General features: G+C 33.1%; 1 protein-coding gene across 5 annotated transcripts in view; it reads right to left on the bottom strand.

The window, feature by feature from the left end:
* The window catches only part of LOC129000129 (uncharacterized), a 151,942-nt gene that overhangs the window by 22,826 nt on the left and 102,658 nt on the right, over positions 1-26,458 (bottom strand). For 3 of the 5 annotated variants that reach the window (XM_054427044.1, XM_054427046.1, XM_054427045.1), the window contains one exon: positions 20,763-21,375. In XM_054427044.1, coding sequence (XP_054283019.1) covers positions 20,763-21,122 — 360 coding nt within the window. In that variant the 5' untranslated portion in view covers positions 21,123-21,375. Of the gene's footprint in view, positions 1-3,960; positions 4,350-6,128; positions 6,282-20,762; positions 21,376-26,458 lie in introns of those variants that run through there. The other 2 variants (XM_054427047.1, XM_054427048.1) reach the window with 2 other exon arrangements.

The raw sequence follows: 26,458 nt of genomic DNA, 5'->3' as shown, positions 1-26,458 counted from the left end.
TGTTGTTAGTATTGGGCCCATAACATAAAATCCAAGTTATCCACCTCGAGATACTGCCGCTCGCCGCGGGGCGCGCCACTTGTTATCGAAATATCAAAAATATGGCAATTCCTATTGTTTTTTACTCGTTCTCGCGAACCGTTAATTTTAACGAAAATGTTGTATTATTACATTAAAGAAGAATAAATTTGTGACAGTTTAAGCCCAACAGTAAGTATGTAGCGTAAATAATGGTCAAAATACAGACCATCAAAATAAATAAATTTTCCAAAGACGTATAAAAATTGTGGTTTTTTCAATATTTCCACAATATAGTTGTTTGAAGCAAACACCGTATTGATTTAGAGAGTATGCCAGTTTATTTGTTATTATTAGAAAATAAATGAAAGTATGAATAAAAATACCCCCACCTCAGCAAACCTGCAGACTAAGCGAATTTCTATTTTCTTGATTTGATTTTCACAAACCTATTTAATAACATTAGGTTTAACTGGTACCTAGGTTTGCTGCTACAGGGAGGGTAATATAGTATATAAAATAATAATAGTATGATAAGAAACAAATAAATTTACCCAATTTTATAAAAATGTGTGTATAAATAAGGAAAAAACAATAATAAAAAATCTTCGCTTTGGAATAACTTGAGGTTTTTTTATTTTCTCCGTAACCAATAACTGTAAAAACATTTTAATGGTCTAAATTATTTGTTTTTAAGCTCTACACAATGGTTTAGAGATACATTGTAAAATGTTTTGTGGGTCAAAAATACGAAAAACCTGTTCTTAAAATAAAAACCTATAAAGCACCGTTCCCATGATCTGATCATGCTTCGCGAACTCGTTTTAATAAATGTAGGTTTACATGCCGAAAAAACAGACCTTCATAATATACCTTCAACGGCAAACTACTTTTCCCAAAGCTGTCAAATGTTTATACATAAATATTTAAGCTAAGCTTTGGGTACAATACTTTCACATGAAAACAAAATAAAACAGTTTAACATAGTTAACAGTTTATTGAGGCTGAAAGATCAGGCAAATAAGATCTTCCAATTACAATCACTCTACAGATCTTCCATGCAGCGGGTAATTTTTCCACGCCAAGTGCGCCCATCTATACAGGATATGCTGAATATGAATTGAAATTTCACTACAAGACGTACATACAAGTTCTGGTGTGGAATTTGGTCTGATTAGGCCATCGAACAGGCCCTCATAAAGACAATGAAAAGCTCTGGTGGATTGACTCGAGGATAGGGATAACAGACAAAATGTTGTAACTTGATGGGCGCTTGGGATGATCCGTCCTCATCAAATGTGTAGGAAGTTGAGAAATATTATAAAAAATGACGTCAGTTGAACATTAACAGCGAGCAACATGTTGACGTGCGCCATTCTCGCATTGCTCGAGACAACGAAATTGATGAAAAGATTAAATAGTGGTTTCCTTAACTCACACCATTCAATATAAATGATATGCTGATTATTAGCAAATTTCCTTTATAGGGAATACGCTATTACAGTCTCATGGTAAGACCTTGACCCGGGACCAATTTACTTTTTCATTTTGGTATTCCTAGAGGCCAGAAATACTGTTGGTTCAAATTGTTATAACATATATGAATATATATGTATATAGGCCTATACCGGGTGTCCGAAAAAGACTCCATAGTTTTAAACATACCTCACAATACTATTGTTCAAATGGATGAGTAATAATAATTTCGTGCTGTGTAGAGTATACTTCAAAGTTTTAGTTTCGTACATTGGCAATAAGTTGCGTAAACCTATTTGACCTTGAACATAGTTTTGTTAATAAATTATAATACAAATAATAAAATATCATTGATAAAAATGAGTAAAAATAGCTTGCATGTCTGCAGGGCTACAAATGGTTTGCATATTGAGGTGTGATAGTGTTAAAATAACTTTTATTTTATTAGCTTTCATTAATTTAATGTATCAGCATAGCGTTCTCTATGGTATCAGTCGTTGAACAGTAGTTTGTATCTAGTACAATAAATAAATAAATTTTCAAACTAGGTGAGTTTTTTGGAGACCCTGTATAAAAAAAACTAAAGATGTTACTAAACTGTATCCAAAAAAGTTATTATCGTCCGTTAGCACGATGATTCCCAAAAACCATCCGATTTAGTGGAATTGAGTACAAACATTACTTTTATTTGTGAATCAAGAGATGGACTATTTATCATTTACTTTGTATTGTAAGTGACTTAGCCTATTGCTTTTGCTTGATGGCCAAATAAATCATTGAATCATGTAAACGTACATTTATTTATTAAAACGAGATCGCGAAGCATGATCGGCATGATAAGGCCATAGGAACGGTTGCCTTATAGGTATTTTGCCGGTAAGAATTTTTTTTTTTTCATTTATAACCCTCAAAACATACAATTTTACAATTGTATCATGAAAGAATTTTGTAGAGCTTAAAAAAAAATTAGTACATTAAAATGTTTTTAACAGTTATTGGTTACGGAGAAAATTAAAAAATGTAAATTAAAAAACCTCAAGTTATTCCAAAGCGAAAATTTTTAATTATTGTTTTTTCCTTCTTTATACACACATTTTTATAAAATTGTGTAAATTTATTTGTTTCTTATCATAGTATTATTATTTTATATACTATATTACCCTCCCTGTAGCAGCAAACCTAGGTATCAGTTAAACCTAATGTTATTTAAATAGGTTTGTGAAAATCAAATCAAGCAAATGGAAATTCACTTAGTCTGCAGGTTTGCTGAGGTGGGGGTATTTTTATTCATACTTTCATTTATTTTCTATTAATAGCAAATAAACTGGCATACTCTCTAAATCAATACGGTCTTTGCTTCAAACAACTATATTGTGGAAATATTGAAAAAACCACAATTTTTATACGTATTTGGAAAATTTATTTATTTTGATGGTCTGTATTTTGACCATTATTTACGCTACATACTTGCTGTTGGGCTTAAACTGTCACAAATTTATTCTTCTTTAATGTAATAATACAAAATTTTCGGTAAAATAAACGGTTCGCGAGAACGAGTAAAAAACAATAGGAATTGCTATATTTTTGATATTTCGATAACAAGTGGCGCGCCCCGCGGCGAGCGGCAGTATCTCGAGGTGGATAACTTGGATTTTATGTTATGGGCCCAATACTAACAACATATCCAAAAATCAGAACTACCCGACCTTTTGCATACCAAAATGTCTTATTTTACTGGACTAAACAATACACAATACAAAAGTACAAGATAGAAGTCAGCATTAATTATTAACATGACAGACAAGAATAATAAGAACTTTGGACAGTAAAAGCACAAGCAATATTTAACTACATACTTACCTGCTAAGAATTAAAAATGCGCCTAGGTCTTAGAAAAATGTATATATCTAGGGATATATAATAACCTATATATAATAACCTTGTCCCAATATAATTTAGTTTGACGTGTGGAATGGTAAAATATCAAATACATCAAATACTAACCATTAATAAATAATTAAGAATTGATTTATTTATGGTTAGTTTATAGTTAAAAATATATTCGAGGTCCTTTTTCACAACCAATAATAAATACTGCTAGGATAAATTTTAAAGGAGTTTTACAAAGAAAAAATGTACACGACAAAAATGTAAATTGTAAGAATGAAATGGATTGTAGTAATAAAAAAGGCATGGACGTTTGGAGACAAGTCTTTCTTGCATGAGCAGAAAATATTATCTTAACATTTAACACCTAAATGTTATCCCATCCTTGTTCCCGGAATTTAAATAACATTGTTTTTATTTCAACAATAAATTAATAATCCTCTTCAAAATGGTTAGTGTAGACACATTTTATTTTAATGGACTTACAAAAAACAAATATGATTTTTATAGTGTTAGTTAATTTCCTTTTTTTTCTCTAAGTTGGCAACAATGCGGACTACTTTTTCTCTACTAACTTACCCATACTGGCGGAGGGTACGCCGGAAACGGAAGGATCTCCTTAGTAGCTACGTTGCTTGGGAGTTCGCACCTGCCTTTTCCGAGCTTCTTCTTCTTCTTTCCGCGGATATAGAGGGCAGCTTGCATGGCGTCATGACTGTCTTACTTCCGGTTTCTGTGTCATCGCGCTACCGGAAGTCTATGATGACGCATTTCAAGTTAACAGTTCTACCCCACTTCACAGTAAACACAATCACTTGGAATTTCGAGTCTAATAAAGTTTGTTGGTATTCATGTTGGCTGTATTGAACAAACTCCGATATTTTGACGTTGTACACAAAATAGTTATCTTGTTTGAATTTGAAATTTTTGAACTTTGGATTTCAATGAGTTTCCAGCAGTCAAATGTTCTAAATAATCAGAAAAATACTTTCTTAAACAGTGTATTAGCTTTTGAAAATTTATAATTTTGGCTACACTTCTACTGAAACAAAAGATTATCTGAATATCCTATGCTATAAATGGATTCATCAAAAGTATTGCGTCATAATTCACAGTGCAGTTTTATACATGTGTTTGAGCTTGTGGTTAAAATTATGATACTGTATTTTACTAATAGGCCTACATACACATGTAGAATGTCCAAATTAGAAATAAAGTGTAACTGAGTGTTTCAAATGGTTACTATAAAATCTAACAGATGTTATCTTTATTCACATTGAAGTTTTTAACTCGTAATGTCGACTCAGTAAAATACGAAATTGTTATTAAATTGGAATTTTTTATTGATAAGCATCACAATCTAGAAGATGTTCTTAGGGTTGTGAGTTAATATCAGAGTAAAAAATAATTTGGATACTACATCATAAAACCAAAAATAAAACATTATCGCTTCTTTAAATATCCCTATGCCGCTATTGCCGAGCTGGTAGATCGCATGCCTTCACTTGGAACAAATCGACGATTCATGTTTATTTAATGGCATGCAGCTCAATATTAGATCGCGAGTAGAATTTATGTACAAACTGCATTGTTTACTTAATTATCTCCTGTGCTGCATATGAATTCACTTAATTGTATTGAACAGAATTCATTAATGTATGGTTACTGAAAAGTATATCTATATTTCTTAGAACTTTGAAAGGAATCAAGTTTTGTTTTGTCGTTATTCATACTTAAACATAAAATCTACAAAACTAAGTGCAACCCCTTTTGAACATTTTGACGGAATTATTGTTCAAAATATTGTTTAGCACTTGAATACCTATGCCAAATTTACATGTAATAAAATTTTATCGTCCGAAAAAGTATCTACAATTAAAATTGAAAACTGTCCTTATTTTAATGACAATTCTATGTAATTGAGTCCAGACAAATGAAGACGGCTTGGTGGTATTTTCAAATTATTGTCAGGGTGAATTTACAAACATCAAGAAATGCTTTTGCTATTAGGCTGAACTATTTCTGGAGTGAATTAGCTAAAGCAATTTAAAACACAGCTTACATTTAAACATGTATTTAGCATTTATGTGTCAATTTAATTTAAACAGTCAAGGAAATAGTTGAATTTAGTTGAGAGTAATGGCACTATTCTTTGCTAAATTGAAATTGAATTGTACTGTGTTTAAATGTATACATTTTAAAATTAACTTACAATATCTCATTTAATTAAGGTTGTAAATTTGTAAATGGACACTATATAAGAATGCACTGCAAGAATGTTGTTTCTGAGATAACACAATTAAAAACTTACAAAATTAAGAACAATCTTGACTAACCACTAAAAAATTGTAGGTAAATAAACACATAACATACCAAAACCGTGATAAGATAAATTGCTGTTAGAAAAACCACGAACCCAATCATATAATAATCAGTCATGTTCAAATTATAAAGAATAATTTTGGAAATACCAAATTTCATCAACTATTATTACAAAAGCATGTTAAAATGTATTTTAGCTAACACTGTGTTTAAATTTTCCACCTTACACATAACAATATCAGTTTTCAAGAAAAATGTAACACGATTTAAATTATACTTTCACTGTGTTAAATAACAATAAAAGGCTTACAACAGCAGAAATAATAGAAAGTAATATTTTTTACTTAATACATAATATTATTGTAGTATATCCCACCACGTTACTCTATGCACTACTCTATGTTTCAAGTACGAGTGTTTATTACTCTGTGTAATCGACGTATCGTCTCCAACATCGTGTTTTCCTACCGTTCTCCAAGTTTCAACCCTTAACACACGTTCACTATGTTCTCCAAATTGTATACTCTACTGTATGCTACTATATATTTCAAGCAATTATTAGACTACTCTGTGTAATATAGAAATCGTCTCCAACACCGGTTGTGTTTTTCTGTCTTCATCTACGCTTCACATCTAAAACACTTTCTCTATGCACTCCATGTTTTATACTCTATGCACGAAGGAACGTACCGTACTGAAGCCACTGCTGTGCCGGTCGCGTATTAAAAGTCTGATCGAAAAGATAAAGCTTCTTGAAAGACAAAGACGGGGGTTGAAGTATACTCGACCTAATTGTATCGAGAGAGAAACTTTATTTGGCGAAACATTTACTAAAAAGTCTTATAAAGGCTAAAAAAAGCCTTAGGATGATATTTTTTAGAAGTTAACTAATATTTTGTAAATAAAATGATAAAAAAACGAGCTCGGTTAAAAATATTTTTTTAAACCGATAATTTAATTCATGGTAACGATTTCCGATTGCAAAAATATAGGTTAATGAAAATTAAATCAAATTGTTGTAAGTTGTTGAAATGTGGAGTTTTACTTAACATTGTTATAGCTTTCATTATATCAAAAATATTGAATAAAAAGAATGATTGTGTAATTTAACTATGTATAATTTATAATTTATTGTTTGTCTACAGATAAAAACCACCAGTATCAAAAGTTTTGTTCTAATAATAAAAGTCGGACAGTGTGGATTTCACTTTGTTATTCTTACTTCAAACAAAAAGGACTTATTGTCTGTAAATAGTCAATGGTTTATAAAGTGTTTTATATGATTGGTGGGTTACTTCTTCTTCGCTTTACACAGATCAAAATAATAACACAACCATTGATATTATAGCCCAAACTTTACAATGTAGTAGTTTATTTGGAGTTGTAGAGATTTTATACAAACGATACAATTTAAGGTACGGAAATTAATTAAAAAATACGCCCAATTCCACTTGAAACACGTATTTACACTTATTCGGTTTCAACAAGACTATATAATAAATATGATGTTTATTCTGTGATATTTATTAAGTGTCTCTTATTTAATACGAATGTTTCAGATAAACTAATGAATATTAGCATTTTTAGAATTTATTTACTGTAGTTGCAATTTTATCAGAAAGGTAAGCAAACTCTTAAATTGATTTAATTAATCACTATTTACATAAAGACTGTGTCTTGTAAAGACTTTTTTAATGTTTTTTTGTTTCACAGTAACAATAAGTCCAAGATTATTTGAAGAATTTTCTAATTAGTTTATTTTCCATGAAAGATCCATATATAAATCCCAAAGTACCCATGAACTTTTGAGAAAGCTACCAATCACACCCCCATAAACCACATGCTTAAAATGTTACCTTTGCTGTACTTATTTGTGTGTTATTCTTTCAATTTAACATTTCCTTATTAAAATCAGGTGTGATTATTTGTTTGTATTACTGTATTCAGTTTTGTTTATTTCAGCTTAACTTAACCAATCAATAGTTTTATTAATACTTAAGAAGTCAAATGGGGTAAAGCCCTTGGGTAACAGCTAGTACAGTAGTTATAAAGTTGAATTTAAACTATTTTTGGTTTGTTAATTTGGTACATATTTTCTAAATGTCAATACCCCAATGATGAAGTAATTATTTATTTAGAAAAGACCACCGGTTTCTAATGCAAAAGTAGTCATCCAAACTTGACGAGATGTAGAACAAACAATGATGACTTGTAATATTAATAAACTTTGTCATGGCCTCAATGCATATTCTTGTATATGTTCATTTAGTTATTGTTACGAAATGAATAATAATTTATTTGCTTAACAATTGCATTGACGAGTAACAAAATAATCACAGTTACAAAACTGTTTCTAAAAATCACAGTTAGTGTGGAACGGTTGAAGCCCAATGGTATGGTTAAGCTACTGGGATAATCCTTTTTCCAATAATTGCTGACGTATCAGTCTGAAAGAGTCAATGGCCTTTTAAATTGCGGCTGGGAAAGTTTTAGAAACTATTTTTCTCAAATAATGTTTATGAACTATTAAGAAAGCATAAAAATAATCACTAGTATCAATTATTACGATAAATAAAAGATACGCAATGAATCGTATAATTGTTGTAGTGAGATTTGTCAATATCTAAAAATGTCTTTAATACCTGCTACGTTTGTTCAATCGAGTTGAATTAAACAATTTTATTCCGTTTTTGTTTGTTAAAAGATAAAACAGAATATTTGTTAAAACGAAGATATGGTTGAAGGCATTTAACAATCTAGAAAATAATGTCGAATATTTATTTGAGGAATTCCCTATTTTGATCGTACAGAAAGTTCAATTTAAAACACATCATAAATATGAACATCTTAAATATGGGGATCTCTATCACGAGAATAATAATCATTGATATTGATTTACATCGAGAATCTTTTTGAATATTCTCGCAACAAGAGTTAACAATCATAACTGTTCTATTAATTTCAGCCTTGATACAGTTGCATATTTAATAGGTTAACAATGTGATTTGTAATAACAATTTAGGTTAGTTACAACCTTTTTGTCGAGTAAAATGTTAGTATGATTTATTCAAGAAATGATTACATTTGGCTAGATTCCCTCGGTTCCCGAATGCAGAGAAAACAAGATAAAGATTTTCCAAGATTGGGTCTGCTATCCCAAGAGATATTATTCGCTCTCCGTTTTAGCCTCTTCTAGGTTTGAAATAATTGGGTACCGTAGTCAAATAGGTAAAGTAAAATATATGTAGCATTAGTCTTAGTTAGGCCATATAAGGACTCCAGAAATAGGAGTTTCAACGTAAAAATAAGTTAAAATTCAATTTTAGAGCTGTAAGTTAGTTTTACTATTATATCAAATTTAGCTTTCCCTAGAATGGTTCGTAAATCATTTTCTTTGGTTGTCTAGTTAAGTTGTACTTTGCTGCAGGATTTTCTTGATGAAGAGTTATGTTAATTTCATACTATCAACAAATAGTTTATACACTGTTGTACGATCCATAATACAAGTCATGTTTCTGCGATTTTCTTAGTTTCCTCTACAACTCTAGCCAGTCATCTAAGAGCAAACAATCTCATTGGAGACGTTAAACAGTCTGTGTTCTCCCTCGATACGTTTTTATGACCTCTTACTTGATCAGAATATGAACTACCTAACTGCAATACTGTAGTCAAGCCACAAATACAACCACTGTTCCACGGGGCATTACAAACAACACTGACAAGATCGCTCAGAACAACACTCAGGCAATACAACAACCAACATGCGATGACCAGAGGAAGAGTAAGAAGAGACGACGAACGAGAGAGAAAGATACAGAATAGTGAGGGGAGAGATTGGAGAGAACCACATGCATGCTTACCCATGTGTGAGGGGGGTACGGGGGGAACGGAGCTATCTCCTTAGTGGCCACGTGGCTCGGAAGCTCGAACCTGCCTCTCCTAAACTTCTTCTGTAGCCTTTGCTTCTGCTTTTCGCGAATATAAAGAGCCGCTTGCATGCTAGAAGAAGTCATCATCTGATCACAACCGCCATGGTGAACACTGCCCTCTCAGGAAGGCGAGCGAGGTAGAGAGTAGTAGGGTTATTTTGGTCCTTCCAGGCCAGAGAGTTTGTGGTCCTTTGGGTCCGATTGAGTTTTTGGTCCTCCGGGCCGGATGGGAGTTTTTGGTCCTCCGGGCCGGATGGAAGTTTTTGGTCCTCCGGGCCGGATAAAAGCACTTAGAAGCACAAAGCGTCGTCAAAAGTAGGAAAGTAAGCGTTTTGGAAGATATAGACACCACACTGATTCGTTTACAAAAATAACTAAAACATCTAGTTGGCGTTAAGTTGCGGTGGACCACTGGTAAGCGTTATGATTACGATAATTGACATTGTATAGTAGAAGCGTTTCAGTCCGTTCGTTGCGTGTATACATTCATCTTAAAAATATATTATATAAATATATATGTACTATGTGATATGCATAGATATAGAATGTATAGGCCGAATGTGGAGTCCTTGGTCCGAAGGGTTGACCTGTTCCTGAAAATAAGTGTAAGAGTCGTTGTTACACAGCTGATTCTATTTAGGGGCCTTGTTTATTGAAACAAAAAAATTATACCCGTTGATATTTTGCTGTATTGTATTTGATTTGTAAAACAAGGAGGTGTAGTTATTCTAAAAAATATTAAATTAGATAATAGGTTAGGTGTACTTAAATATAAGTGGTGGCACCGAAATGGGAACACACGACGTATCCACCTTGATTTCTCATTCCTTCACGCTACCGACCCACAAAACTAAAAGAATTTGCACATTGTACATTATTAGATCAATTTTATTTTCTGTAATTCATGAATTTATTTAACTAAGTAAATTGACTTTTAAAATGCATAAATCAATTTATTAATTATACAACCAATTAAATAAAAAATAAATAAATGCAAGCTCTCAATATCCCACAATAGAATCAGCTGTGTGGAACGGAGTGTGTTTTGGGTTGCACCATGCAATGTGCTCATTGATCAGTGTTATGTGAACAGTTGCACAAAGCTAAAGAAACCGCCACTGTCAGGATGTGTGTTTATTTCCGGTGTTTAATTGTGCTTTGGATGAAAAGCGCTTTGACAAATTATGTTGAAAGATTGTTTGGGCTTGTCGTGTTTGTTGTTGCAATGGATGGTTTGCGAATGTGTTTCTTGCTACGGTGGTGGAATTAGGGAATATCGAAACGTGTGTTACGGAAACACTAAAACGAGTTTTACTTATTTAATTTGTTGAAAGTGATAGTGTTCGATCAGTTTCACACTGTAGCAAGATGGGAAAGAGATGTTTGAATTGATTTAACTAACAGGCCCACTAGCTATTTGTGGTTTGGGTTTTATGCAATAAAATCGTACGAGAGGTATTGGTTATACCCTCTTGCATGATTGCGAGTGGCATTTTACTAAAATGTATACATTCAGGTGTAAAATATGATTTATTAATCGATCTAAAACATTTGTATATTATTGTTTGTTTTGTTATCATTAGATATAATTTTTCCCGTATGATACACATTGAAAAGCGTGTGATTTAACACACCTACCCTCTATATATTGGGCGTAGTGAATATTTGTGTTATGTAGTTAAATTTGACTTTTTAATGGTAGGACTGGAAATTCTGCCACTTTTTTATTGATCCCCACATCTTGGTAAAATATATTTCAAACGTATACGGTTGTAACTGGTACGCTGTATATTTGTTGTCAACATATTTAAACTGGGAACCAACTAAACTTCAACTAAAGTACATCATGGATCAAAACTTTAGGACACAACTACGGGTTAAACTACATTTTTATTGTAAAACTACTTTTCCTAATCGTTCGTTATTGTTTATGTTTATGTTGCATGATCGCCTGTAAAAATAAACATCTTATGGACAATCGTATACGTTTTATTTAAATATGACTTGACTTTTTACAATCAACGTTCTTATTTAGTGAAATTCTTGAGCATTTATTTCAATCTCGATAAATGTATCAACTAATGACATATTTTTGGTAAAAAGATCGCTACGGTAAATATTTAAAATATAACTAAGTAACTGAAACCAAAAGCCATACTCTTTCGTCATTAAATTGGAAAAACACTCAGAAAAAACCTATTTCTATACACAGCACACTTTATTTATACCAAGGAAATCAACCAACTAAATCAAACTGTGCAGTAGCACTCGCCAACTATATTCTACTCTCACAGTAGTTTACCAATCAATATATGTAACTAAGCAGTAAACCTGGACCTGAGGCACTTGGGTTCGTGTCAATATAGGAGTGGCCAACAAACATTTACCGTCAAACCCAGTTAAAAGCTTTAAATAAAATATATTTCTTTAAGTATAAAAAACTACCCAGATGTTTCATTAATATTTATCATAAATCTTAAAATTTTTTTGTGCTCTCCATGGCAGGTCGTTGTCATTGAAAATGGCAATATTTACCATCATAATATATATGTTGATTCTTAGTCCGGTCATTCTTCTTTTGTGTTATGAATTGACCACTCATTCCCCTCTTTCAATAAAAAACAAAGCACTTTCGTAAATTTGTTTTGGATTTGTTTATTCAGTAGGAGTGCTATAGGAAAATATACCTTCACCTACGTTCCTATTCTAAGGGTAGTTAACCTGAGTAGTACTTTGGGGCCCGTAGTATTGGGTATTAATGGCAAGTGTCGGTAGTTGTGTTGAGTCGAGTCACGGTGCTTCTGAATCACTGGACAGCCAGTTTGTGATTTTTCTGTTGTCTCACATTACATATTGCTTTCTTTACTGTATTCCACCCCCTTCGTTAGTTTGAAATATTCTTCAGTCTTTATTCTCACGTTCATTTGTAGTAAATAAAAAAAAAATTAACAGAAAGCATCGCCGACATCTTGAAAACACTTAACAATTCATCCATCACAGCCCTTGTTTACAGTCCAGACGTATTTTACCCTAAACATTTCCAACAAATAACATACTCTGGTTTCTGGTATTCTTCCCGCTCATCAATAAAGGTGGTTGGGGAGGAAGCGATAAGGATGGAACAGCGGCGGGGAGGGTGGTGATAGGGTGGAACAGCGGCTTGTTTACTTCCTCTGTAAGAATATTCCGCCCGACTTACCACCATTGTTGTACTAAACTGTTGTCAACACTTCTTTATAGCACTTGACGTAAATAAGCGAAGAAAATCTCTGATTGTTTTTCATCGCTTGTGTTTTCAGCGAATAATAATAGCAATAAAGCTTTAATGTTTCACGCTGTTTTTAAGAGGGAATTCGCACAGCTTGTCGACTTTTATTTGTTCCAGTAAAGTTATTGAATTGAATGAATCTTTAAAGTTGTTGTTGTTGTTCGAGACAGTATTTAATGGAGTTATTTTTAATAATTACATTATACTTTGTCCGTGCCTCATATGGGAGAAATAATTGCTATGTTAATGTAAGTTTATACACCACTGAGACTGTGTTATTACTGTAATAAATTGATAGAAACTTTAACCGACTTATTTCTTACACGGAAACATTTGTACTGTCTCTCCTTATACTGAGTATATGAGGAGAAAGTATTGTTTTCATCAAATTATCCGAGTTTAAGTTTTGGGTCCCCCTGAACCCAAAAAGTGGTTTTCGAAGTGATGTTTGTGTTTAGGCTACACCTGCAGCCAGACTTTGATAAATTTTTGTATGTGCGTACTAACATCTACGTAAGGAGTAGTATAATATGTCTATAATTTTATTTTTTTATTTTTATAATGATTTTTATAAAGATTTTATCATAAAAACTATTAACTAAATGTTCAATGTAAAAACCCTATGAAATAACTGAAAATCGGGCTTTAAAAAATATCTCAAACGATTTTGATTAAAATATTGTATGGTGTGGTCCTTTAACCCCTAAACAAATTAGTAGAACCCCCAATGCTGTAAAAATTACGGCTCAACAGTAATTTTTAACCTTTTTAACTTTACCCATAAAATATCGTAGTTATTCCCACCCCCACTGCTTGCCAATGATAGGGGTTGTTGAAAAGCTAATGGGAGAAAGTATGTGGCAGATTGCTGATACCGTTTATAAGTAATGTATTCCGAAAGGAACTTCTTGTGGCTACAAACGCCCGATTTTTTAAAAATACTTAAAAAATTTCATTTTGTGAGAGAGGTGTCTTTTTAGCGAATTTCCCTATAGGGAAGTAGCTATTACCGTAGGTCTCATGGTAAGACTTAGGCCCGGGACCGATTTACTTTTTCATTTTGATGTCCCCAGAGGCCAAAAACACCATTCGTTCAAATTTTTATATATGTATATATATATATATAGATATATATATATATATATATATATAGATTTATATATATATGTGTCCGTGAACACGATAACTTGAGTAATTTTTATCCGATTTTGATGAAATTTGGTTTGAAGGTGTAAGGCGGGATAAACTTGAATGAGTTCGCGATCCAGCATGATCGGACCATGGGAACAGGGTTTTATGGGGGGTTTTATGAGGTAAAAATTAGTTTTTCTCACTTTTGACCCTCAAAACACAAAATTTCCCAATTTTTCTCTAAACCTTCTTAAAGAGCTTAAAAAAACAAACAATTCAGTATATCAAAGTGTTTTTGTACGGTTATTGGTTACGGAGAAAACTAAAGAATTGTAAATTTAAAATTCCCATGTTATTCTTATGGAGAATATTGTAAAATGTTGTAGTTTGCTTGTTTATGGATATCTTTTGTTCAAACTTGGCAAATATATTCATTTTCTACTAAGCAATAATTATTTTACTTAAAACACAAACTTTATCAGTTTCCTTGTAGCAGCAAACCTAGGTACTTGTTAAACCTAATGTTATTTAAATAGCTCGATTGAAAATCAATTCAGCCAAATGGAAATTCGCTTAGACGGCAGGTTTGCTGCGGCGGGGGTATTTATTTATCTAAGTTGGCCAAAATATATAAGGTTCGGTTCCGAACCACAAAACCAGGAGAACATCATATAGCTAAGAAATATTAGCAATCAGCGGGATTCAAAACCCAGCACAAAAGTTAGCACTCAACTTTCATTTCGTCCATTGTAATTGGTGGGCACTTTAGTCTTGAAGATAACTGAAACTAGGTTAAGTTGAGACAAAACGACAATGTGTGTTTTGCGTGTCCGTGTTATGTTGGCTACGTGTCGTGGAACGACCTAAGTAACTTGACCTTAGTGTACAGGTGGTTTGAACTTAATGTGGTCAAAATGAGAACTATTCTTGTTTTTAAATTTTAGTTTATGTACTTTCCCTACACTAATTGTTTTGATTAGACTGCTTTTCGGGGGTAGGGAATTAGTAATTAGGCCTAATTTAATTTACCTAACTACCCAGTCTAACCTAACCCACCTACAGTTTTTCCCACACATTGACCACATATATTACATCCAAACGCACAACAAATCCATTACCAGACAAAACTATACGCACAAAGAAACTAAACATTGTTTTTCTGATACGAAGGGTAAACGATTTTTTCTGTAGTCGTCTATATTTTGGAAATACTAATAACTATAACTACTAATCTTCAAATTATTTATATAAATATGTTAAACACGTTTTACCTCTATTACAAAGATGCTTATAAACAATAATTGAGAAATTACATTCGTACTCCACAATCTTAAAGTAATCATTGCACATAATCCACTTATCTTTCTTAAAAATACACATTTTCATGATTTACAACGAACCAAACCAATCACAGTCTTAATGTACAAATTCCCTAACTCACTAATGTCAAGGTAGGTTGTAATCCAAAGATGATATCTCACGTTATTCTAACGTATTATTACGCGGAATGACTGCGAATCACGCGATAGCTCCCTCTAAATTCCCTATTTTGCTTACAAATTACCCTCCATCCCTTGAATTCCCCTATCCCTCTGGTAAATTACCCTTGCCTATCATCGCAGCGTGTGAAGTTACATAAATAATTCATGAGTCAGAAAGTTGCGTTGTGAGATACTGAGGCTAATTTACTGTTGCTTTCGCAGAAGTAGGTCTCTTTCTTTGTCTGCTTTTAAAGTTCTCACGCAAAATATTATTTATACTGTTTATGTACTACACAGCTTTATTTTTTGTGTACAAATTCGCTACACTGTCAACATCAAAACATTGGTTTATAGTTCCAACTTTTAATACAAAATAAACTCGGCGGTCACGTGGTTTTATTGTCCCAAAGATACTCGATGACTGTACATAATTGAAAAATTAAATATAAATCCAAAATAACAGCTTTTAGAAAACATTGTTTTCGTCGTTTAGAAATTAATTAAGAATGCTACGATAGAATATTTCATCACTATGGCGTAAAGCGACTCTTTTGGACCCGAGCTCAAGTTTCATAGCTGTTTTTGCTGCAGTATGACGCCATGAAAAAAAAAAAACTATTAAGTATTCGATACAGTAATGGTGAACGAAAAATGAAAGGGTTTCTTTTTCAAACACGTATCCAATAACAAAATGTAACAATTTTAATGTAAAAAGTCTTACTCGTGGTTTGAGAAAAATCTTCTATAAGCACTAATTAGCATTAGAGTGCTCCACAAATTATTTTAGAATCAAATATTTTGTAGGAACGTAAAAACTCGGTTGTTTTCACAATTGAAGAGTGCTTGAGTCCCTTGCCTCTGGGGCTGTAATGAGCTATGAGAATGTACAAAATGTCAACTCCTTTCTAGGCAAGAGTACAATGATTTGTTGTACACAATCAAACCAATTCATACGGGATTTATGATGTATAAATCGTTTATTTATTATAATTTTCAAGTATTTAAGTGACTTGTAAATACATTAGATTTGTGCACACCATTTTAAGTTATAGAGGCAAGTTTACGTTAATTTTGAGTTTATATATTTTTAATCAATGATATTTCGTTAGTCTAAGGTGGTGAGTGTATCAAAACATAAATCCGCAATTGAAAATGTATTTACATTATAGATTAAGTAGTTAGTTGACCCTGTTCGTACTTTTGTATGTGTCTTGCAGCTCAAGAGATTAAAAGTGTGAGTCTAATAAAATATTAAGGAAGCAGCAGTCTGATTAGTTAGTTTTATCTAAATATAATTAACATCACTTATGGTAAAGCCATTGGGGATTTAGTTGGCCTCAATTCCTTTATGGTTCATGTGTGAACAATGCATTGTGGTTCGTTTTTTAAAAGATAATAAAGATATATAAATTATAACGACAATATATTATGCAGGCATTCTATAGAATGACTAGGCATCCTTATATATGGATAATACGTGAAGGCGATTTCTACGAAACACTACTCCTCCGATAATAATGGAAGGATTTTTACAAACGATGTGTCAAAATTAAGTATTTTTTGTGTAGACGCCCCCTTTTTCCAATTCCTGTAAGTCTTCGGGCTTTGCCCCACAGGTCATCAAAATCCCAATGTATTTCTTGTCCTATATAATATTTTAAGGTTTTTGGAAAAATATGTAATGGAGTAATACAAAGATAATTTTGTACACTTTGACTAGGGATTTTTTATGATTCCTAGGACTTCTAAAGAATGTTCACAGGGGTGTCAGGCAATGAGTAAAGGAAAAATATTTGTTAAAAACACTATTAAACTTGAAATTTTAAAATATTTTGTGTATGTTTAGGTTAGTTAAGGTTAGTCTATTTTAGATTAGATTAACCAATGCCTAAAAATGAATCAAACGTCTCCACAATTCCTTTAGAATAGAAGATTATTTAGTAAAAGTATTGAGAAAAAGTCCTTAGTCAAAATATCAAAACTATGATTACACAACTAATTATTGCACTTTTTTGGCTTTTTTGGGGGCCCAATCATGACTGACTACTGGTCAAACTGGACTGAAATTTGGCATGATGATAGCTAATATTCCCCATTAACATATGATATATTATTATCTCTAAAACCCTTTTGGGCTATATAGTGGCTCCCTTTTGTATAGTGGTTTATTATAGTGGGACCCTTTTGGCCCTATAGTGGCTCTGGAGTTTGCCATAGTTAAAGAATCAAAGAATGTAGAGAGCTGTATTAACCAAACAAATAAGTTGGATTCCAGGATGTTCAATAGCATTATCAAGTTAACAGGTTTAACAACAGAGTGCAGCCCTATCACTTTTTAGTTTTCCCCATTTCGAAGAATGGGTACCGCAGCTAGTTTGTATAATATTCAGTTACGGTAATTGTCAAAAATGTACATACATTATTAGAAATGACAGAGATGTTATTTGTAACTGTTAATTGAATTAAAAAATAGTTTACTCTTGTTAACCATAAAAATAATCAGTACTGTCTGAAAACAAACGTGGAGTAATAAAATCCGCTTAGAATGATAAATCTTGAATTTCCTTTTGAATATAGAACGCTTTTAAGGGGTTCCCACTTTGTTGACCCAAAAACGATTAGTTCCCAACTTTCTTGGAGCGTTTAGATGACTAAATTGGCAAAAGTAATGGGCGAATGTCGGCAATCTATGTGCTCTAGAATAGTAATTAAATTTAAGCTAACTCTAAGATATGTTCTGTTTGCAGAGGAATTAAATTTGTTTCAGCGATAAATCGAGGGTTGTTAACATTTACAGATTTTGCTAATATGAGTGCGTGTGAAAATATTTAAAACTAATCGACATAATATTTGAGATACTAACGTAGTTTGAATAGTGAATGTTCATGTACTTTTTATCTTGGTGGAATTGAATCTTAATAAATGAATTCAATTATTGGGTGTATGGTGTGTGTAGTCTTATATTTGGCATATCGGGTTTCGGAGCGAGAGTCTAGGGTTCGATTCCCTCCTTATCCATAAATTTTAGGGGTTTGGGCAGCTTTACCTTAAAATATTAGAGATCCTTTAGTGAAAAAAATGTCTCCGGTTCACGTAACGAAAGATACCAGAAAAATATAAGAATTCTAAACAATATTTATTATGGGTGACTTAGCTTTTAAAATATGACATCATTTTTTTATAATTATAATTTTTTGTAAGTTTAGTCAAATGTTACCATTAACTGCTATAAAAAAATAAAAACATAACACCCAGTAAATTTCTATTGGTGTTGTAAATGTGAAAACAACTGGCTTTGAGGGAAATTTGGTCCCTTTACAAAGTAAAACATTGTTACTTCCCTTTCAAACGTCCAGACCCGCAATTTTCTAACACTTCGCTGTTTCTGTAAGTTTGAAAAGAGCTCTTTTAGGTCTGCAAACTCAATATTGTCCTATGTGGGAAACACTTTCGTTTTGCGTAGTAGACATAAATTTGTGGACGAAATATATTTTCCTAGAGTACTGCACTTTTTGTGTTAAATACTTTACTATATTTTTTTAGTTCGGTTAGTTAGGATTTCGTAGGATCGTAAATATTCAATTAAGGTTAAAAATCTGGATACTTTCGATGGTTTCTTGTGAGTATTTTTCCTAATGAGTTTTGATAGCCTTTCGAGTATTATCAATGTCAATTAGTGTTGCGAATATTTTTTTAAATCCTTATTTTATTTTTTTAATCACGCAAATCAAACGCGTGTTTTCCATAAATGTTATGATATTATCTGCACAAACCTGTACTGTTTGTGTAGTTTATATAGATTGTGGATGTATAAAAAAATCTGTTTGGTTAAACTACTTTAACTAGCCCAGCTGAGACCTCGAATACACGAGTTAAACGAGTTAACGAGGGAAGTTTGGAATAATGTATGATTCATACAACATTGAATCCTAACATTCTATGGTAGATTGAATGACGATATATATTTTTTGAATGCTGAAAATCGATGAACTGATATAATGGATGAAGATTCGTTCTAACTGTGAAGATAGAGCGAAGGTTTTTTAGTGCGAAAATTTAAAAGAAATCAGGTAACGAACTAATACAGAACTATATCGATATGATTTTATTAGTGATAGTTGTAGGCTGTATTCGAACGGGGGCACAATTATAGTTGTGTTCACGAGTATCGGTTATTAATCGTTAAGGTATTTTTCAAGTGTTTATAAAATCGTAAGAATCAATTAGTGTTAATGATACGTAATTCATAATAAAGTACAATATTACTGATATAGCCATAAAATATTCCCTTCGTTTTAACGTAACTAAAAGTATTTATTGTAAAAGTATCAACCATTATAGCGTTATATTTCATTCGAGGTATCCACAAAACCCTTTATAAATCAACATAATTTCCCTATTTTTTCATAATATCGTTGAAAACAATGTCTAAGGCTGAAAACGTCACAAGAGATATCGTATTGACGAATGCTACTCGATATAGAAACTCCATCACAGTGTGGGACCGTAAACAGTAATGGCGGCGGTAAAATGGCGGGAACAGGTGTAAAACGGCGGGAAGCGGTCGTACGTACCAGATGTTACGTTATGTTTTGACATTTACAACCATATATCAGCAGGTGTTACGTTTGCGGATGTCTTTGAGATTTATGACATGGCATCCTAGTGAAATACCTTACTTTGAAGTGTTTTTAATCTTGAACTACGAAGTTAATTTAGAAATATTTTCATAGAATATGTTTATGTTTGTAGTTGTTCCATACTACTAATACTTATCAAACAAATAAGTAGATTACGTATGGTAAATATGTAGCTCCTTTAGGTTGCCAACATGACTTTAAAATAGTGTGAAGAAATAAACAAAGCTCTTTCTTAATATCCTTAATTTATGTCGTGACTATAATTGTCTTCGAAGACCACGATAGATACGCGCTTCGACTGAAACTACCAAGTTCCACGATGATCGAAGATACAGGAAAAGCATATGTTCACATCTTATGATACCAGATCGTAAACTCTACTGTATTCCAACTCTAGGACCAAATCTATCTTCTAAATTGCCCTCATCTTTTCCATTCTTGACCAAGTATTACTCTAACGTAGAAGATCCTCCTTGTTCACCTTGATTTAAAAAATGAATATCAAAACATCAAGATCAATTCAGCCTCACACTACTAACAAAACTCTAACACCAAGAGCTCCAAAACACAAAGATGAAAACGACTACAGACTTGCAAAATGGAAACAAACCTCCGAAATATCACTACTACCGAACCCGGTGATTCGGCCGTTCAGGTCAATGTAGCTAGGGAGCCTAGAGTGAAGTCCTACAGGAGCAGTTCGCAAGAGGTGTTGATCAGGATGTCCCTTGTGCAGAGGGAAGGGTTCTTTGAGCTCAAAGTGGCGGCAATTGTCTGGAAGGCGCCCCAACAACTGTTCCTGCTGCCGTTGATTATAATGATCAGCTGACGCGGGGGCGTGCTGAGCCTGCAGCTGGTTGAACCTCTTCTGAAACTGCTGATGGACCACATCCGGAGCCGTATGATGTTTCTGGATCTTCCTCCGCGCTTGGCGCGAAGCTATAGAAGCACCTCCGGCGGCTGCGTACATCTCTTACAGATTCATTCTCCAATTACAAACTGTGTCATTTTAGTTCGAACATTCTGGAAGTTTTATCGTAGCTGTACTGTTCTAGCATCTTGAGTTGGCGTATGGGTTTCCAAAAATAATGTTCTCCATTATTGCTCTAATTCGTTTCGTTGGATCCTAATTTAGTGTGAGCTTTGTACTTACTTCTAGTGATTATCCTTATTTACTTATTTGTCTTAATTGTGCGTCTTCACTCAATCTCGCTGGGAGTGTTCTGAAACAAAATACAAACTTTTTAGTCAATAAGTATTATAGTAGTTTAACAGTTATGGATGTATGTTGGACAAAATGAAGTCGATATGGAATGGTAACTATTCTACAAGAAATGCATCATATAAACAAATAGCCTAATAGTCAAAATATTTAATCCTAAATGGATAAGAAAACTTATGTTAATTCGAAGTAGTACTGTCCACACCGGAGCCATTTAGCCCGAGAGATGATCGAACGTGCACAATGTTGTCCGAACCACATAAATGGATTTAGAAGTCCAAAGGGTTTTTTTTCATCCAAGTTCATTGTTGGCGTCGATGAGTTGATGTTATTAATGAGGTTAATAAGTAATGTTTCGTAATAGTATATGTTTTTAATATTACAAAGTAATTGCTAGTTACTCAGAGTTTTTGGTTCTTTAATCTATTCCCTTCCTACCCTTGATCAGGCAAAACAAAAGCATACAACACGATTTGAGTGTAAAAATATCTGAAAACACAAAATTTAAAAACCACAATTTTTTACAATAAAAAGGTATTGCTGTAGAAGTAAAAAATTATTAAAATTATATCAAAGATTTTCTTAATTTTATTTTCACCTTCCTCTACAGGCAGTTTTCCAGAAATTGTGAGTGATGAAAAACTCGCTTACTGCTTATTTAGAAACCAGATCAACCCTTTTAACTTTCACTTTCCCTCCAAAAAGTGCTACATGCCCTCCAATTCCTCCCCACTGTTGCTGACCCAGTTGGCACCTTGCGTGTTGTGAAGCACGCCAGGCCATGATTCAACCTTCAGTCTCTCCACCCGGCTATGGAGTGTCGTAAACCGCCTTAGCACAGGGTAAACGTAACGAGCCGTCCTCAACAGCACAAGGTGTACCACAGGGTTGCGTTTTATGGCCATTCCTATTCTATTGAGATTTTGCGTGTGCGGACACATTATTCAGTGTATGTTTTTCGGTACGGCATACAAGAATAGAAAAATAAACGATCCCTGTAATGAAGGATGTTTGGAAGTTGTAAAGATATTTTTTCATTACTCTGTTTCATGGACTTTGTATGCATAGATTGTTGACGGAAACCTATACTATTGATGGAACAGCAGAAAGTCATTGAACTTGTTGAAATAGATAGTGCATAAATGTCTAAATTATGAATGCGAATGATTCTAATAGGACGTGAGATCTTACAAAAAGTGATTATGGATTTATCTCTTTAAGAGTCAAAATACAATTGATGATTGAGCGTCTAGAAGAAATCAAAATCGTTTCCTGTTACACGCAACTATATAGCAAATCACTAAAAAATACCATAAGAAAAACTGTACAGAAAATAAAAATGTATTTCGACAAGTCATCTAAAACACATAGGCTAAATTAAAGTAATCAATATTTATAGATGATTCTAAATTTAATCTAATCTGCAAAAACTATATTTTTTAAATTATAATTACGAAAGTGTACACAACATAGCAAAATCTGTAAGAAAACTAGCTACAAACAAATCTTAAGTAAATTAAAAGCGCACTGAAAGTATTTTAAATGCTCAAATAGTACCCAAATTATAGAAACACCATTCATAAATAAAATGTTGCAATACATTTCTCAGGCGCTGTAACAGCCAGCCATTGTTGAAGGAGGGATTTAATATTTAAAGGGCCAGAACAGAGGCGAGAGGTAGCGGGTATAGTAGCCTTGGGACTCGTTACTCCGCCTTCAGCTCCGATACTGACTCGCTCTCACAATAATTAATTTATAGACACCAAGAAAACAATGCATGCGGCTTAGCACTAGTCTATACAACAGGATAATTTGAAACTAAAACGTCAAAAATTTGTGTAGATTTAACTTGCAAGCTAGGTTTATGTACCAACAGATATTTCTGTAACTAGTGTGCGAAGTTGCACATTCTATTTCCTACAGTTATTATAAAGCACAGAAATTAGCCTTTCGAACACTTAACAACACGTTTTAGGTTATGTTAAATCCAAGCGTTTAACGAAATGGGTAATACTGTACCAGCTGATCGTAGTCGTATAGTATCTTTAAGTGTTGCCAACTTAGCCAACTTGCCTAATAAGAACAAAATTGATTTTGTTGTTTGGTTAAAATACTTACAGTGAGACAAAAAATGAGTGTGGCAAAAGTGCGTAAATGCAGCAATTAGCTACTTCGCATATAAATGATTACAAGAAAATCCGCTTTGTCAGGTAATAACTTATTTTTCCTACAGTTACCTAACAATGTACATGTTCTCTCACTGATTTGAGAAAGCAAAATGGCCAATTCGCTCATCAGTGAGACAATGTTAACATTGTCTCACTCTAATTACTTTGTCTCACTCCAGATTTGCAACGTGAAGGCACGAAATAGTGGGCGAGTAACATGCAGGCAACGTCGTATGCGCGCGAAATACGTTGGCAGTACTGGCTGTAAATCAGCTGGTCAGCTGTTGTACTGTTGTATTTGTCACTTCACACTAAATGTTATATTAAAAGTTCACTTCTGTGTAAAAATAGGTTATGTTTCTTTACCAATTTATTTGTTTTATGGTAACTGTAGGAAAAGTATAATGTGCAACTCGAGTTCAAAGTACAATTGCCTCACTCGAGAAACCATTCCTCACTCGCCTACGGCTCGTGAGTAAGGATTTCTCTCGAGTGAGTCAATTGCTCACTTTTCTCACTAGTTGCACAAATAACTATTCACTTCAGGCAAGTCAGTAGCTTTAAATGGTGTAATTGAAATTTTAAAAGTGGATTTTTACTACAACATTTTTAAATGGTAATATGAAAAAAACTGACAATTTAAGAAGGTTTCTTTTAATGGAAAATAGGGAGTCATTACTAGGCCCTACTATTTGATTCTGGCCTTCAATAAAAACATCTGGTTCAGGTTGAGAGATTTGCTTTAAATAATTTGTAAATTTACCACTACCAAAATTATTCAAAATTATTTATCCAACAAGTTTTACAGTTTAAACCAGTTTGATGGTACAACCTTGGTACAACATTTTAACGCAGTTAATGTTGCCTTATTTTACAAATGAAAAGTTGTAAAATAGAAGATAGAATCGTAGAAGGAGTTGATAAAAATATAATTAGCTTCAGACAGAAAGCAGACATTTGAAATTTTCAAAGTTATTATAGGTCAAGTTGTGCAATCTTTCAGATTATAAGTCGTGCAACCATTCTTCCAACTTAATAATTAGATAAGTATGGCTGAAATCCTATTTTTAGATGAGCGATTTTCTAGCTCGCTCTCAATACGAAGATTGTCGGTTTGATTTATAATTTATTAAACAAAACTACCCGTTGAGAATAAAAATGAGTCGAATATAGCTTTGATAAGTGTCACATTGATTTCTTGCCTTAAATAATCTTCGGTCTTTACCACTACGCAATTCTACATCCGATTATATGGGGCGTTTTGACCTAAAAACAATGAAATGGCGATTGATATAAAGTAGGCCTAGATATTCTAAAATACAAAGACAGAATATATACAGAGTAACCATTTCAAAGATTATTGTTATCAGTAAATAGTTAAATATAATAAAATCATGATTATGTATGTGCAGAGTAAATCTGCAACAGTGTCGGAACATAATTCAAACAAAAAAATAACAATTGTTGTTCGACCAATCACTCTTATGAGATTAATCACACTTAAATGTTCTAGAACACGTTCTATTGCCTCATTTGTACAACATAATGCATTTACTTACATTGCTTTTTATTTATCATTTGTGTAACAAGACGCAATTTATGATCTTGCCTATGTGTATCATAAGATACTCAATTATGTTGCTTATCATGTGTATAACATGACATATTCACTTTTATTGCTTACTCCGTGTATAATATGACAAATAATCTCCGAGGGCAGTTTTCCCCAAACATAGTTTAACATATTAAACTCAGTTAACTTTAAACGGTGGGTTAAACCAAGGACGGGTTTCCCCACGGTTTTGGGTTTGAAGTTTACTTTAACCTGACTTTTCTGTTCAAGCAAATGTGTTGGCAACCCTGATGTGCCATTTTGTCTGCAATATTGACTATACTTTTAAGTCCTCAATTTTCTTTGGTTCTGTCACTATTTATTTATTTGACATTGAAACACGTTCGTAATCGTAGCCTAGGTAGTACCATAAAAAACCCATAGATCACCAGCTAAACTGCCTCCACTGGTGAGCTATATCTAACCTAGTTTAAATCGATAACTTATTTTGGGGTAGGTAAATCTGGGAACGAAAACTAGACTAACCACGCCCCTCAGACTAACTAGTCACTCCTTAACCCAGTCACCTCAAATCACCTCAAACAGTGGCTTTTTTAACAAGTCACACAGTTAAAAGTCGTGTTATGTTTCGAAAGATACAAAGTTGGTGTTACATTTCATACTCCAACAGTTGCACGCAATCTCCTGACAAGTGTTTTATGATACAAGAATAAATTCAGCCGTTTTATACTCTAAAAATTGTGATTTAGACTATTTAGATTGTCGAAACATTATTTACTCGTAAATACGTTTATTTTTGACGATTGATAGACATTCCAACCCATTCAATCCCTTGGCCTCCCCTAATACAAGGCCTTGGCGAGACAAAAGTGGCAACGCCGCAGCTCCGGCCTACTGAACTAGCTGTTGAACTAACTCATAATGGAGCGTATGCGCAATTTTTATGTTTACACATTTGTTATCACTGGCATTACCACACCACTAGGACGGCCGGTGCGATGTTGCCACACATCTCAGGGGCATTATAGAGTAGGTCATGCCAATCTCCATTTTAAAGCTGCAGACAGTCATAGAATTAAAATGACCGTAGATAATTTGAGACACCGATAGAGTGCGTTGATGCAAATCAAGTTTTCAATCGCATACGTCAACTTTTCAACAAAGGCAAACTAAGATAACAAACCCTGTAACCTATACAATCTTTTTTGACTCATCAAAAGTATCAAATATATGGAAGAAAACATTCTCTACTAAAATCAGTTAATACTGTAATACAAGTTTGCTTGCAAGGCTTACAGCTGAAAGTCTTGAAACAATGTGGATGATTTTCTTTTATCAACTGA

This window comes from Macrosteles quadrilineatus, unplaced genomic scaffold (genome assembly GCF_028750875.1).
Source record: "Macrosteles quadrilineatus isolate MER2022 unplaced genomic scaffold, UCM_ALF_1.0 Scaffold_8__2_contigs__length_117827958, whole genome shotgun sequence".
Classification (NCBI taxonomy): domain Eukaryota; kingdom Metazoa; phylum Arthropoda; class Insecta; order Hemiptera; family Cicadellidae; genus Macrosteles; species Macrosteles quadrilineatus.
Note: the sequence above shows the minus strand (reverse complement) of the source record. Positions and strands in the feature narration are given on the sequence as shown.